Below are 15,379 nucleotides of genomic sequence, written 5' to 3'. Positions count from 1 at the left end.
TATCACGTATCAGTAAAACATCGTTGTCCAGTAGACATACAATAGTACAGTCAGCGTGCTCCCAGAGCAAAAGATGTTCCTTAAACCGTCGTGAATCCGAAAATCCTAATCTATAACCTTACTAAAAATTTCTGGGTCAGCGCAAAAATTACAGGCCGCCCCGTAGGTTGGCGAAACTTTTACAAAAGATCGATACATTATTGTCCATCAATATGCCTGAATTAACCTACTTCTATCTGTCGGTTAGTCCTAATAGGCTATGTAGCCATTGCTTCCGTGTATTTCTTGTGCTGTACCAATGCCAAGCTCGGATTTTGATGGGCTTTTAGCAATCGGCGAGGCGACCTTTCCGGCTGGGGACTATGATTAAACTTCGTGGTCTTTTTTTCGGCCCCCACTATTGGGGACCTCTCGTTCCAAACCCCTATTTTGTTGGGTACAGAGTTTTGTTAGGGCACTAATTTTTTTAGTAATTTTTTTTTATTTTACTGTTTCTTTTCTCTTCTTTCTCTGTCTAACATTTGCATTTTTCATTTATCTTTATTCCTTTTATTCGTCACCTTCCATCTTATCCTCTGTCTAGTAACTGTCTGTAGTGACAGTCTAGGTCTATTTTATTATTACAATGTATTACATTTTTACTTATATTATTTATACATACGTTTCTACAGTTTTATTTTGAATTTCTTTCATTTAGTATTTCATTTACATTTTGTTTTGTTTTCTTATTTTAATATTTATTCACACTTACATTATCAATGATTATAATTATTTATTATTAGCCGACCGTTTAACCTAAGTTTTATTTCTTTCTATGGTGTTTTTTACGACCCTCCTGCAGAAACTGAGGAAAAGTGTTCTGCTTTCTTCATCTGCTTAATCTTTCTACCTACTCGGTATTCGATCTCGATTCGGGCCCTACCGAATGAGGGACAGTCAGCAACCAGGTGGATCACGGCCTGGTTTACAGAAGCACGAGCATTCCTCCCTGAGCTTCAACCAGTGAAGGCGCTCAGAGAACCCCCCGTGCCCCCGTGAAGACCTGGACCAAGACAGCGTCCACCCCGATGCTACAGAGCACGCGATTGGCTGCGATGGCGTCCAGGAAGAATTTCCGCGTTGTCGATGCCGTCGTACCTTCCACATACCTCCTACTCCATTCGTCAAGCATTCCCAGTCTAAGCTATCGCTTGACGATTGAGATGGGGCATTCCTCATAATCTGGTATTCTTTTACACTTCACTAGGCCAGTTGATTCGCCCTCTCATTCCACCCCCCGTCCCCGCGTGCGCTTTCACCCAATAAAGCCTTTCATTGTTCCCATTTCTCTTGCTTTCATGATGTTCTCTTTTACTCTTAACGTTAAGGTGTGGAGGGTGTCCGGTCTTGCGACTGTTTGGAGGGCGGACCGCGAATCATTCAATATAGCGCAACACTGCACCGACCCGCCGGCCGTGTACCATGTCGCTTTCGCCAGTGCCAGCAGCTCTGCCTGGTATACAGTGCAGAAGCTGCCCAACTTAAGCTTTTTACTGTACAGCTGTGCGGCGTCCCGCATAACACAGAAAACAACACCCACCTTATTCTCTATGCAGCGGCTGTCGATGTAAATAACTAGATCGGCAGCCGCGGTGGCAAGTTGGGCAGCCTCCTCACCTTCCTCCAGGCAGGAGAATTCCACACTAAACTGCCCAGACGGGTGTGGAAGCCTCAGGTAGCTGACCGGTATCTCCAGTTCCCAGTCCCCTACCACTTGCCGAGAATAGCCACGCTTATTTTAAATAAATGCGCTGCTTAATGGACCCTTAGGTCCAGTGGAGGCAGCCCGGCAAGGATAATAGCTGAGTATAATAGTAGTAGGGACGCGGTGCTTTGGGTACTTCGTGGTCTTCGGACCAACTAAGCCCACGCTGACTCGCACTCTTACGTCGAAAGGCATTCGCCACGTCGCTGCTACACGAGCTTCACTCAAATCATCGACCAGTTTTACTTCTCGCATCGCTGCTACTCCAGGAATCAAGGTGATTAAAAGTCCGAAAATTTTAGACTCAAAGTAAAAAAAAATCCTTCATGACGCGCGAACCCTTTCGACGTACTCCAAAATGATTTACGTATCACGCTGTTTCGAACATGACGTGGATACGCTGGGCTCTGCAAGACGATGCAATATACCTTCTGAGAAGTAAGTATGCGGCTATGCGCGCCTATCGTTTTTTCCCGTCCGAATCGAATCGCTAACATATTCGTTAACTCCAGCGTGAGAGAAATCATTGAAGTTCGGAACGAAAGATGACACCATCTTCAAATCAAAGACGATCGGATCAATCAAAGAAGAAGAGACAGTCATCTTGCCGACTTCGGTTTTACTGCACAAGGAAAAAGTCGAATGCCTAGCCGTCAGTCTGGAGGAAAGGTGGATCTCGGAGTTGGCAGGCGCTCTCGGGAACCCCTTTTAAATACAGTGGATACGGTAATGTGCGACGAAGCTGTGGACGTCATCCGCTAAAAGCACCGGACTCAAAAAAACAAACACTGTACGTTTGCCTAGCCACAAAATTATGGCTTGTATTATTCCTCTGAAATTTTTGATTTCAATAATTGTTTACTGCATTAAAACGCGAACGAATATTATACTACCTGATGTTCAATAGGTCTTCGTTGCAATTTATTTGATTTATTTGATATAAAATAAAAGAGTTTTGGTAATTTACACAAAAAAGCGGTGTGAGGGTTTTAAGTAATTTATTTGTTGAATATACTAAAAGTAACTATTTACTATAAATTTATCTACATTGGCAGTGCTTACAAAATTACTTTAAAGATATAGCATTTCTCGCAGATTGACAAATAAACTCATTACCTAAATATGATAAATCATGCGAAAAAGTTAACAATATGCGAAAGGATCTTTTATATGGTGTTCATTTAGCAAGACGCGTTTAAAGATTTCATAAATATTATTCCAATGGCAAGTTAAAAGGCCAGTCAACTATCACAAACTAAAAATTTACTACGCCTGCAAATTTATGATTTGAAGTTTCTTTTACCGTGACTAGCGAAATATATGTACTTAAATAATGATTAAGTTGATTAAAAATTATACGAGCTTGTTGTATTAGACATTAATATTTTAAATTTAGCAAAAAACCATTTCAAGCATAAAAATAATGTAAGAAATTCATGCTTAAGTAATCTCCTTAATACTCTAAATCTTATTATATGCAAAACTTATATATAATTTACTTTGGTGTAAATTTCATGTGTGCATTGAATTAACCGATGGAAGGAACTGCCTTTTTTATAGAACATGAGATTATTTGTGCATATGTAAATTTCAGTAAGATTTTTTTTTAAAAATAATATATATTAGTAAAGTTTAATTTTTATTCGTGCACAAAACTTTTGTATTGTTTTAAAACCTTAAACAGTGTTTTTTATGCAAACTGAGCACCGCGACACTCTTTCTAGTAGTCGTCCAGACTTAAGTGTCTCACGTTCAGGCATTGCAAATTGTTTGTTGTCTTCAATAGTCGTAAGCCAGAAACTAAGCTTGTTAGCAAAATGATGACAAGTACCGCCCTCTCCGTTACACTCTATAAAAGGCGTGGCGCGGAAATCTTCCAAGCAGGATCCAGGGCTTGCTAAAGCCTGACCGCCACCTTGACCACCAGCTCCCGTGTGCTAAAAAAAACGTAATATAATGTTAAATTGTGTTAATATTAGATTAAAACATATTGATTAGGTGTTATTAATTTACCATAACAAAACTGTATCCGATCCATAATTCTCTCCAACCTCCTGGACAACTTGGAATGTCTAGCGTTTGGCTGTGAACAGCTATAACATTTGCTGGTACTTCGCAAACTACACATCTAGATATGTATCGCATTATTTCATTGCCTTCTACGGGCATCATTGGAATTGGTTGTCCTGTTGAAAGCCAATAACTACGGTCGTTTCGACTTGCATAGTTACAAACGTCGTTTAGATCGCAAAATAGGAAAGGCATTGTACTGAATTTGCGCACACATGAACCAGCATATCCCAAATCTTGGTTATGAGCTTTTTCATTACCGTCTATATACAGCAAAGAGTAACCATCCCATAATTTCACATGACCAGCTTCACATTGAGGTACTGCATCACTTTGGCTATGTCTTACAAGAAGAATACCAGTTAAGTAATCTGTTGTTACACATGGTGCTCCTGGGGCACCTGGTATACCAGTAAGTCCCATACGACCTGTCTCGCCCCTTTCACCTTGTAATCCTTGTTCGCCTTGCAGTCCAGGTATTCCCGGCGGTCCCTGTGGGCCCGGATAACCTCGATCGCCTTTCATTCCTGGGCTACCATCTAAACCAGGAGCACCAGGGGCTCCAATACTACCGGGAAGACCATCTCTGCCAGGAATACCACGAAGCCCAGGTTCTCCTTTTGCACCTAAAATAAACTGGGCAGCTTCTCCTTTGTCCCCTTTCTCGCCGGTCATACCCAATAAACCAGGAGGTCCAGGATATCCTCGATCACCTTTAATCCCTTGTAATCCCATAGCACCTGTTTGACCAGCTCGTCCATCAAAACCTCGATCACCTTTATCTCCTTTTAGTCCTGTTAGTCCGGGCAAACCTTGAGGCCCCTGGTCTCCTTTTTGACCAGGTAAACCAAAACCTGTTGCTCCTTTTTCACCTTTGTCGCCTTTTTGTCCTTCAATACCTGCCAATCCTGGTAAACCAGGTGAACCATCGAACCCTGGTGGACCAGCAAGTCCTTCTCGACCTTGATCTCCTTTTTCTCCTCGTGGCCCAGGTGGAGCAGATATACCAGGAGGACCCATTTCACCAGGAAGACCAGTTAAACCTTGGTCACCCTTTTCTCCAGGAGCACCTTGTTGGCCTGGTCGTCCATGTTTACCAGGGGTTCCAGGTAATCCTTTTTCTCCTTTAATAGTAAATCCAGAAATACCAGATGGACCGATCGGACCCATGTCTCCTACAATAAAAAGAGATAAATAAACAAATATTAATAAAAAATCATTTTTTGTAATGTTTAATAAAATTACATGTGTAATAGATAAATAATTAACAATATCTATAATTTTTTCTGGTAATAAATACATTTTTTTTTTTCAATTATTTCAATAGTGGCTATATTTTACTTGCAAATTGAAAGAGGGTTGATTATTAAGTAATATTAATTATTGTTCTATGATGTGGATATGCATACAGATGGTAATAATTACGGTAGTGGATAGTGGATGCCTAGTCTGGCCGTAAATACTGTTAATAATCAGAAATAAACAAAATGTTACTTTTGAATTGAGAAACTCTCGAGCAATTGTTCATTATGTTATTACACCGAATTGATATGATTGCTTTACCTAAAGTAGGTATGGAGTCAAATCTAATTTTTTAAATCTTTTATATGCTTGGTATTAGCCAAATGTTCCTGTATCGGGTTGTTGATAAGTACAATGACACCTCTTTTGTTCGTGACACAAAAAGGTCTAGAGCCGTTTATAGTGTTCGTACAAAAAAAAGGGAATAAAGGAGTAAAGAAAAGAGTTCGAAGAAATTTTGTCCGAAATCTTGAACCGAATATCAATTTTATCTAGATTCCGCGCCAGGTCATAAAGCTCGATCCACCCAATCTTGGTTAAAAAGGAACGCTACGGATTTCATCAGAGCTGAAGACTGGCAGTCCTCCAGTCCTGATCTTAAGGTACCTGATTATGATTTACGGTCAGTTGAAGAGAGTAAGACTTTTCTCTAAACGACATTAAAATTTGGAGTCCTTAACAGTCTTTTGCATTGTCATTTTCAGCGAAGAATTATCCCACAGAAAGAGTGCAATAGCAATATTATTGATAACGGGCCTCAACATTTAAAGGACTGCATTGCATCCGTAAGAGACAACTTCGAATAATCTTTATATATTTTTAATGGTTTTATATAAATGTATTAAACTAACATACAGTAATAGTAATATATGTTACGTACAATAAATGATATTGTTTTTCTTTGAACAATATGTACGGCAAGACTGAGTATATATTTTAAGTGTTGAATTACTTTGCTATATATTTAATTTAATTAATGTAAAGTGCAATAGTTGTAATAGCAGTCAAAATTTTTGAATTCAAAAATAATAAAAAATTTGTTAGATGTTTGCTGTAACATGAGGGAGTGAAATTAAATGATCTATAATTTTTTTTAAAATGTTGCAATATATATAGGTGTGAATTAGTTACAATAATTATGAAGTGGTCACAACAGAACGAATAGTAGAGTATATTTGTGTTTGTAGATATTGACAGTTTTTTAAATTAAGGTAGCGTAAAAATTCCAGGCGACCTACAATGTTAAAGTGCACTAGCAAAATAGCTCTTTTTAGTATGAAAATGGGTGTCTATGGGCACAGCCAGCACGTCGTATCCCGAATAAAAAGATTTGTACTCACCCTTCTCTCCTATAAATCCAATTCTTCCCATTTCTCCTTTTTGCCCAACAGCTCCACGATCACCCTTTTCTCCTTGTAACCCTTGTTCCCCATCTCGTCCCCTATCTCCCTTTTCTCCCATAAAACCGGGATTTCCTTGAGGCCCCGTATCTCCTTTGTCACCTTTTATGTTTATTGATAATCCGGGCAAACCTCTATCACCTTTAGGTCCTGTAATACCTCGAAGTCCCGGGAGGCCAACAGGGCCAAGGGGTCCTTGTTCGCCTTTAAGACCATCCATTCCATCACGACCTGAAAAGCCTCTGTCTCCTTTGTCGCCTTTTGCACCTATTGGTCCTGGATAACCTGGTTCACCCGGAGAACCCGCTATGCCATCCAAGCCCGGTGTTCCTGGCTGTCCAGGCTCGCCAACAAGACCTCTATCTCCTTTCTCTCCACGCTTACCCGGGAAACCGCGATCTCCCTTGAGTCCTGGCTGACCAGGGAAACCGTCTAATCCGCGGGGTCCTGTATCACCTTTTTCACCCGCTAATCCCGGGAGACCATAACCTGGTAAACCAGCGTCTCCTTTGTCACCCTTTTCTCCTTGTAGACCTGGTGCACCATCTAAACCTCTTAATCCAGGGACACCAGCATCTCCTTTATCACCTTTATCAGCTGCCAAACCAGGTTCTCCTTTAGGCCCAGGAAGTCCAGGGTAACCTCTATAGCCCTTTTCACCTGGTTCACCGGGGCGCCCCTGTGGTCCGGAGGGACCTTGAAAACCTTGATCACCTTTTTCCCCATGTACGCCAGCTGGGCCTATCGGACCTATAGGCCCCGGCGCCCCCGGTAACCCTTGAAAACCGAACTCTCCTTTGTCACCCTTTTCTCCTGCCATGCCATCAAGACCCGGATAACCGGAAGGCCCAGGTCGGCCACGCGCGCCAGGGAATCCTTTCGGGCCATCAGGTCCTTGCATACCAGGTTCACCCTTTTGTCCTGGTAAACCAATAACTCCTTGTTTACCGGGAACTCCAGGGTATCCCTGTTGTCCTTTAGGACCATCCTTTCCAGGAACACCAGGTACGCCTGGTATACCAGGGGGACCAACAGGACCAGGTTCACCTTTCTGTCCTGGAAAGCCAGCTACTCCAGTTCTTCCTGATAATCCCATATCTCCTTTTTCTCCCCGTAGTCCCATTGGTCCAGGAGGGCCATCATTACCAGGTATTCCTGGTAATCCTCTTGGTCCTTGATCTCCTTTTTCTCCAGTTAAACCAGCAGGTCCAGGAGGGCCTGGCATAGAAGGACCTATTTCTCCTTTATCTCCTTTAAGGCCAGGTAATCCTGGGTACCCTCTTAATCCAGTTTCTCCGGGTGTTCCTGGGAAGCCCATTGAGCCCATTTCCCCCTTTTCTCCTCTCGGTCCAGGTAGTCCTCTAGGACCAACAGGACCCTGTCTTCCTGGTAAACCCATATCACCTTTATCCCCAGTCCGTCCTGCAAAACCTTGGTCACCTTTTTCACCTACATCACCTGAAAAAATTTGTTTTCTATATATAATGTTGTGAGAAATAAACCTGCAATTTTTTAACTATTAGTACCTTTTTAAAATGTGAGAAAAAATAATGTAAAGGATGAAGTTTTCATACAATAATTATAATGTATTTTGTTTAAGTTAAGCCATGGTTCCTTATTTAAATAATGTGACAAAAAACGCAGGTACCTGGTAAACCTTGGGGTCCGGGTGGTCCTTGTGCTCCTCTGTCACCTTTGGTTAACGCTTGTAAATTGGCTGGACACATTCCAGGCTCTCCTTTTTTACCTGATCTTCCTGGGAAACCCTTGTCACCTTTTTCACCTAAATCACCTGGTATGCCTTTTTCTCCTTTAATTGAAGCTCCTTTAGTACCAGGCATTCCCGGCGTTCCAGGAATCCCAGGATTTCCATCAGCTCCAGGAGGTCCAATATTACCTTGATCACCCTTTGGACCAGGCATACCTATAGGACCACGATCACCTTTAAATCCATCACTTCCTCTTTCACCTTTTGGTCCTGGTAACCCTCGCAGTCCTTGTATTCCTTTATCCCCAGGTGGTCCTCTTATTAAGCTAGATGGAATGAGAGCATCGGCTCCTTTATCTCCAGGAGGACCCATTGGACCCTCGTCACCTCTTTCACCCTATAATAGAGCATAAATAAAAAGTTAATTTTATTGTTTTAATATTAAGTATTTTTTTCCTTTAAAAAAAAATACGTACTGGAGCACCAGGTGTACCAGGTAATCCATTCATTCCATCTGCGCCTCGTTCACCTGGTAATCCTGTTGGACCAGAAGGTCCTCTTTCCCCTCTTTCTCCCGGGTAACCATCAGAACCACGATCGCCTTTTGCTCCGGGGCCACCGGGCATGCATTCATTACAACGTCCGCCAATATCACCTTTAGATCCCGGACTACCAGGAATTCCATCGATCCCGGGACTGCCTTTATCTCCTTTATCTCCAGGTGCACCCATTTCTCCCGGGCTTCCTGGAGTTCCTAACGTGGAGTTTCCAGGGACACCACGTAGGCCTTGGTAGCCCCGTTCGCCTTTTTGACCTTTTTCTCCAGAAAGACCAGGTCGACCACTGCTTCCTTTTTCCCCCTAAAAAGGTAAAAAAGTCATTAAAAAGATTTTTTTATAAAATATTATCTATCTACATAAAATAATATAATCTGTACTTTTCTTCAATAGCTCATCTATTCATCAAGCATGGGTAACTTAATGAAATAGGGTAATAAATGAATTATAAATGAGCTCTAAAAATATACTTACCGGGATTGAAAATCCGTCTTCACCTTTTATTCCCCTAGGTCCTTGTGGTCCAACAGGGCCGTCATAACCACGAGGGCCTATTTCACCTTGTGGCCCATCTAAACCAGGTTCGCCTTTTTCTCCTTTTAGTCCTGCAGGTCCCTCTACACCTGGTGTTCCTGGCTCCCCTTGTCCTCCTGGAGGGCCCATTGGTCCAGCTTCCCCACGTTCTCCGGGTCTTCCGTCCGTGCCTTTTGGTCCTGCAGGTCCAATGTAACCTCTAGGCCCTTGCGGACCCGGAGGGCCCCGTGACCCAGTGCGCCCGCCTGGTAACCCTTGCACACCTTTTAATCCCCTTTGACCCGGGAGTCCATCTTTTCCTGGTTCTCCTTTGTCACCTGGTCGTCCGGGCAGACCTGCAAGCCCGTCATTACCTCTATCTCCTTTTTGTCCCATAGGACCAGGAGCGCCATACATTCCATCTCTACCCTGAAAGAAATAAATATAGTTAGTTTTACAATTTTAAAATTTTTATATAATCTTATTAATTTCATTTTAGCAACAGCAGTGTTTGAATTAGATGTAAAAAATTTTAAAAAAATGTATCACTTAAAGAAAGCATTTAAAAGCTTGCAAACATCTTAATTTTTAGTAATTTTGTTAACAAAGCGCAACAAAGATATATTACTTTTGTAATCTGAAATATAAAAAGTAAACTCACAATTGCGCCAGGGTTTCCTCTAATGCCTTTTTCTCCTTTAATACCCATTTGTCCTGATAAGCCTGGTTCACCCATTGGACCAAGATCTCCCTTATCGCCCATTCTACCTGGTTCGCCTTTTTCACCCTTTGGTCCCATATCGCCTGGTACACCTCTTATGGCACTCGTATTATCCTCTGAAGGTAGTACAATAGGAGGACAACCAGGTCCCTTGTCACCTCGGTCTCCCCTATCACCCTTGTCACCTTGAATCGATTGTCCTTTAGAACCTTTAGCACCCTTGTCGCCCTTAAATCCTTGTGGACCCTGAGAGTTAAATTTATAATGTTATAACTACACAAAATGTATAAATAAGTAATAATAATGTTCTATGTATGCAAAATGAATCACTTACTATCGGACCAGTGTTTCCTTTTGGTCCTTGTAAACCTGGAGGCCCTGGCGGTCCAACGGGTCCTTGATTTCCTTGCATTCCATCTGCTCCGGGTTCTCCTTTTTGTCCTTTAGGATATCGGCCAATATGAGCTGCTTCGCCTTTGTCACCTTTGTCTCCTTTAGGTCCTGCTATACCTCGAGGTCCTTGTGAACCCTTGGGACCTGTTTCTCCCGCATCACCCTTAATGTAAAGATTACTAAGGTTAACTTTCTATACACTTTTGACTAGTTAGATATGCAGTCTAGTTAAGTTCATTCAACTCACTTGTAGAGTACAAGTGTTTGTTTTTGATTTTGAAAATTAGCTTTAGAGAGGGACTGCATTATTATGGGTTAATATTGTATTTATTTCAAAAGTATCATTACTGAGTGAATTAATATTATAATATATAAGTAATTATACTATTATTCCAAAATAACTGTTAACGATCATATTTTCCCAAAGTTTCTTACGTCTGTTCCATTGCATCCATCACGACCAGGTATTCCAGGAATGCCTGTTTCTCCTTGTGGACCAGGGGGTCCAGTGAGTCCAATAAATCCTTGAGCTCCAGGTTTACCTCTGTCGCCTTTAGGCCCACGAGGACCCTGAGGACCCATCTGTCCCTTTTGGCCTTTTGGTCCTTGTGGACCTTCTGCACCCTCATGACCCGGAAGTCCCCTTATTCCGGGCGGCCCAGGAACGCCCGGGAAACCCTTGTGGTAAAAGAATTTAATTAGACTTTTACTTAAACATATATTGAATATTTATAAATGCCTATTAAAAATGAATAGAATGCTTTTTATAACAAATACATGCTCATGGTTAAAATTAAGTCCGTTTATAAATAACGATAAAAATTATAATAAGAGAATTATCTGTAAAAGTTTATTAAATAAGACACAAATCGCTAATGAAGGCCACTTGCACGGGTATTCTGAATAATACTATCATTGTATGTTTCAAAAAATAAACTAAAATTCGGCTTACCCTTGAACCCTTTTCAGCCATACATTTTGGTACGCAACAACCTGGAGCTGTACAATTACGATCAAAAGCAGTCGTGCGTTGCCGAGTTACTGGGTCATAGACAGCAAAGTTTGAGCCAGTGCTTGGTGGTGGACGTGGCGGTGGCAAGTCTGGCCGCCCTGATAATCCGTAATATTTTGTGGGCGGGGATGGTGGAACATTTCGAGACCCATACCAATCTGTTGGTGGCCATTTGTTCGGGTTTATGTCGTTTACATCGACCCAACGATCATCTTGCTGTAACAGAAGAAATTATAATTAAACGTCTTAAAATATTGGTAATATTAACTTTTTTATTGTTCTCTTAGTAATTTCTGAGACTTACAGCGCAGGGGAGAAAAACATAGAGACTTATTACATTCCAATTTATCTTTTTTACATAAGAATTTTGGTATTTTCTTCCGTTGTACTTCTTCCCTTCTGTGGGTTGGCGAAGTTTTACCGCGAATTGTCGTTGTAAACTCTTGACATTGATAACGAGCATATTTATGCAAGAATATTAATAATTGTACTTTAACGCACTACTCTGTACTTGGATCTAACGGTGAGCAGCTATGACTTCATAAGTTTACAAACATTATTAAGTCTTATGTAATATTAAATTAACTTTTTGTAATAACACGTGTTTTGAAATTCAAAGCACATAATTATTCATTTATATTCTTGTTTGCAATCGGATGAAATCGATCTACTAGATGCACTAGTTAAAGATCGATTACAGTTACACTTACACTTTGTCAACATTATAAAATATCACCGCACTTACAATCGGTAATGGAAATGATCATAAAAAAAACAGCATATACTAGTCAAACATATTTCTGGTACTGGATGTACCACAAATATGACATCAACTGCCTTTTGCAGGCGAATTTTCATGAAACATATTTTTCGTAAGTTAAAACCTGCCAAAAATTTTTTTATATTTGGACTCACTATTATTTAAGCTGAACCATATTTATAGCAGAGTATCCTTGTTGAGCGCTCGTCAGAAGTAAAGTAACTAATAATGCTGTGTATTAAACAAATTAAAAATTTGAAAAAATAATTTTTAATATCTACTGTATATTTGAGCAGCACGTTGGTCTGTCATTTATTTATGAGGCTTTGATTTAGGTATTATATTATTGCATAACTGAAATGAGTTATGGTAGCCCAGCGGTACACTACTTGTGAAATGCAACCTTAGAGGACTCGGGTTCGATTCCCGGGGTACAATATTATGTAATTCACACTTTGTGCATTAATTATATAGGATTGACACTGCTCCCAAATAAGTTTTTAGAAAATAGGCATCAGCGTCCTCTGCACACCATTATATCACACTGCGATCGCTGAACTGCTTGCTAAGCGTGGCGATTATGGCATATCCCCCCTAAAATATTTTTAGGGGAGGTCTAGCAGTGTGCGCCTATGGGTTGAAACGACGATGGCGTACGACGGAAATAATTATTATACATGTAAATTCTAGTGAATTAAATGAAAAACACTCTTAAAAAGATTTTGGGTGTGATTGTTTTAAATGTGAGAAGTTACTGGACTTATATTCTTAGGAGGTAAGTGTAGACGCAAAAGTACGAAATATGAATACTTATGAACACACCACAGTAGCGAGGCATAGTAGTAAGTAAAAAATTTTCTTACTATTACATGGCGCCGCGTAGATGGCCGCTTTTTGGGGTTTAAAAGAAGGTTCTTTCAAATTGTGAAATTTTATAACGCTCGTTCGAGCTGATAATATTAAATTTATATATAATTAACTTTATTACTACTACTGATTGGAAATGGGTGTAAAAGCTCTCAAGGGGTAAAAACTTTTACAACCTGTAGGTATATATTTAACCATCTGAAATCTGTTACATTATTCCCTATCGGAATGCGATAGGCTGATGACTACTGGCAGTACAAAGCTCGCAACGACTCTTAGTTAACTTTAGTATTTAATAATTAATTTTAGTATTTAGTAATCCGTATAATTTTTTTTTTAAACCGTTGATTTATGGATATAGTGTACCATACATTAATTATCCTTTATCTCTTTCAAGCTTTTCCTACACCTACTTCTATTCTATAGATTTCCGCACCTAGGTACTGATTCATCGCGATGTCTTAAAGATACTAAACGCCGTAATAAGCTGACAAAATTATTAATGCCTGCACCAAATTTCACGTCACTTAACAACTGTAATACTAAAAAGTCTTAATACTTATGTTTAATTTTTCTTAGTCTGTTTAGTTTTGTCTTAACACTTATGTTTAATTTTTACTGTGATACAACTTTAATGTCTTAAATTAAATAATGTTTGCTAATTCAATATACCTTTCTTGATGAGGCAATAAGTAAAGTCAATTTTATAACTGTTACACTTTTCACTTCAAAAGAAAATTTCTAGTGAGCTGTGTAGGTATAGTTGATTTAAAATGAAAGGTTTTGTTTTTTTAAACATGTTACAATAAAAGAAAACTTGTGTGTGCAAACCTGTTTTCTTTTATATTTATACTCTTTCGAAAATTTATTTAAAATTTATTTATTTACTTATATAAATATCTGCTGTAGTCTTCGGAAAAGAAATAAATTATAAAACCATAACACATAATTTCACACAGTAAAGAATATTTCTAAGAATGATTACGTGCCACTAAATAGTATGCCTAACATTTTTTAAAACTATCGAATAACATGTAACTATGACTGTTCAATAATATGATACGCGATATAATGCCGAATACACGTTTTCGTCTCCTTGCCGTTTCTCAATTAATCAATTGTAACTATATTTTCAAAAGGTAAATATATTATTTTAGATTTGAAAACGTAGGACTAAAAATTTTGCTATCAATCTTCTTTTAATTTTTAATTAAAAACAGGCTTTTTTAACAGAATTTTTTTAGAGATACAATATAAATAAAAAAATCGACAACTTGAACTAAATCGGAAATCAAATCCAAAAAATTAATTATAGTTATGTATAACGTTATCAAAATATGTATAACCACCACCGGATTAGTTGAAGAGCATTTTTTCGAAATTTGTTGGGACACATACAATAAAGGCTATTTGGCTCTAGTTGGTTCATTTAAAGCTAAACAGAAATTTAAATCCGAACTCTAACAGTTTGCGCAATGCCGACGCCTAACATCCGATGATAAACTTTGTCGGTGTCCCGTAATATTGCGTTGTATTTCAGAATTATAAGAAATAACGGTAACAATATCGAACACGGGAAACTATACTTCAGGTATATTTTCCTCTCTATTTTTTTTTTAAATTCGTTGTAGAATAAAATAAAGATATAAATCTACAATAAAAAATACAGTCAAATTAATTAAAAATTATAAACTAAATTAATTAAATATTTTTATACTCTTTAACTACTGATTTTGCGACGAAGAAAACCATGGGCGCAGGTCGTAGTTCGCGATTTGAAGAAATCGCAAAAAGAAGAAAACAAGCGGAATGGTGAGTCGGGACCCGCGCCTGCCCCCATTTTGGCATTCCCCAATCCGACTACTTTTTATTTAATTATGTATCAATTTAAGCAAACTTTAATAAAGTTAGATTATTAAAGTGAAATTAAAAAAACATAAATTGAAACTCACCGTTATAACTTCTGTCAAAGGCGCCAAAATAGTCACCAACCTGGTCGAAAAATATATCAATCAGCACTTATTTTTAAAATATATGCACATATATCGTAAACTACAATTATTAGCAAGTAATATTTATATACAGGTATGGTTATGACTAAAACAAAAAAAATACAATATCTGATCAAAGAAGTTTATAATAAAAAAATAAAAATGTCTAGTGGAAAAGTTACCAAAGTACGTGAAGCGCCATGGCACGGAGCGCGCTGCGCTTGAGTCCCGTGCGCGCGCGCCGTTCGTGCCGGGATACTAAGGAGAGAGGAGCGGTCGGACGGCAGCCTGCGCAACCCCCGCCCCGCGCGCCCTGGGCGGCAACGCGGCCGCGGCGGCCA

The 15,379-nt window shown here is 39.4% G+C and overlaps 1 protein-coding gene across 1 annotated transcript; it reads right to left on the bottom strand.

The window, feature by feature from the left end:
• Positions 1–3,370: 3,370 nt before the first annotated feature.
• On the bottom strand, positions 3,371–15,292 carry Col4a1 (Collagen type IV alpha 1). Its single transcript, XM_068765384.1, has 12 exons — positions 15,221–15,292; positions 15,000–15,039; positions 11,361–11,636; positions 10,844–11,086; positions 10,350–10,571; positions 9,956–10,261; positions 9,256–9,723; positions 8,701–9,084; positions 8,165–8,621; positions 6,457–7,974; positions 3,758–4,989; positions 3,371–3,681 (listed from the first exon to the last, which is right to left on the bottom strand). The coding sequence occupies exons 1-12, from the start codon at positions 15,238–15,240 to the stop codon at positions 3,421–3,423; spliced, it is 5,427 nt and encodes a 1,808-aa protein (XP_068621485.1). The 5' UTR covers positions 15,241–15,292; the 3' UTR covers positions 3,371–3,420.
• Between the last annotated feature and the right edge of the window lie 87 nt (positions 15,293–15,379).

The sequence above is a fragment of the Battus philenor genome, unplaced genomic scaffold (genome assembly GCF_028537555.1).
Source record: "Battus philenor isolate CCGP_79_NKW_IND1 unplaced genomic scaffold, ilBatPhil1.0.hap1 SCAF_2, whole genome shotgun sequence".
NCBI classification, from domain to species: domain Eukaryota; kingdom Metazoa; phylum Arthropoda; class Insecta; order Lepidoptera; family Papilionidae; genus Battus; species Battus philenor.
This window is presented reverse-complemented; position numbering and strand designations above follow the sequence as displayed.

What these genes read in the sequence shown, in the direction of transcription:
- Col4a1 (XM_068765384.1), bottom strand. Translation starts at nt 15,240, where the DNA reads ATGGCGCTTCACGTACTTTG. An exon ending in CTGGTACACCTGGTGCTCCA is followed by an intron (nt 8,622 to 8,700) that starts GTACGTATTTTT and finishes GCTCTATTATAG; the next exon opens with GGTGAAAGAGGTGACGAGGG. An exon ending in TCGGATACAGTTTTGTTATG is followed by an intron (nt 3,682 to 3,757) that starts GTAAATTAATAA and finishes CGTTTTTTTTAG; the next exon opens with CACACGGGAGCTGGTGGTCA.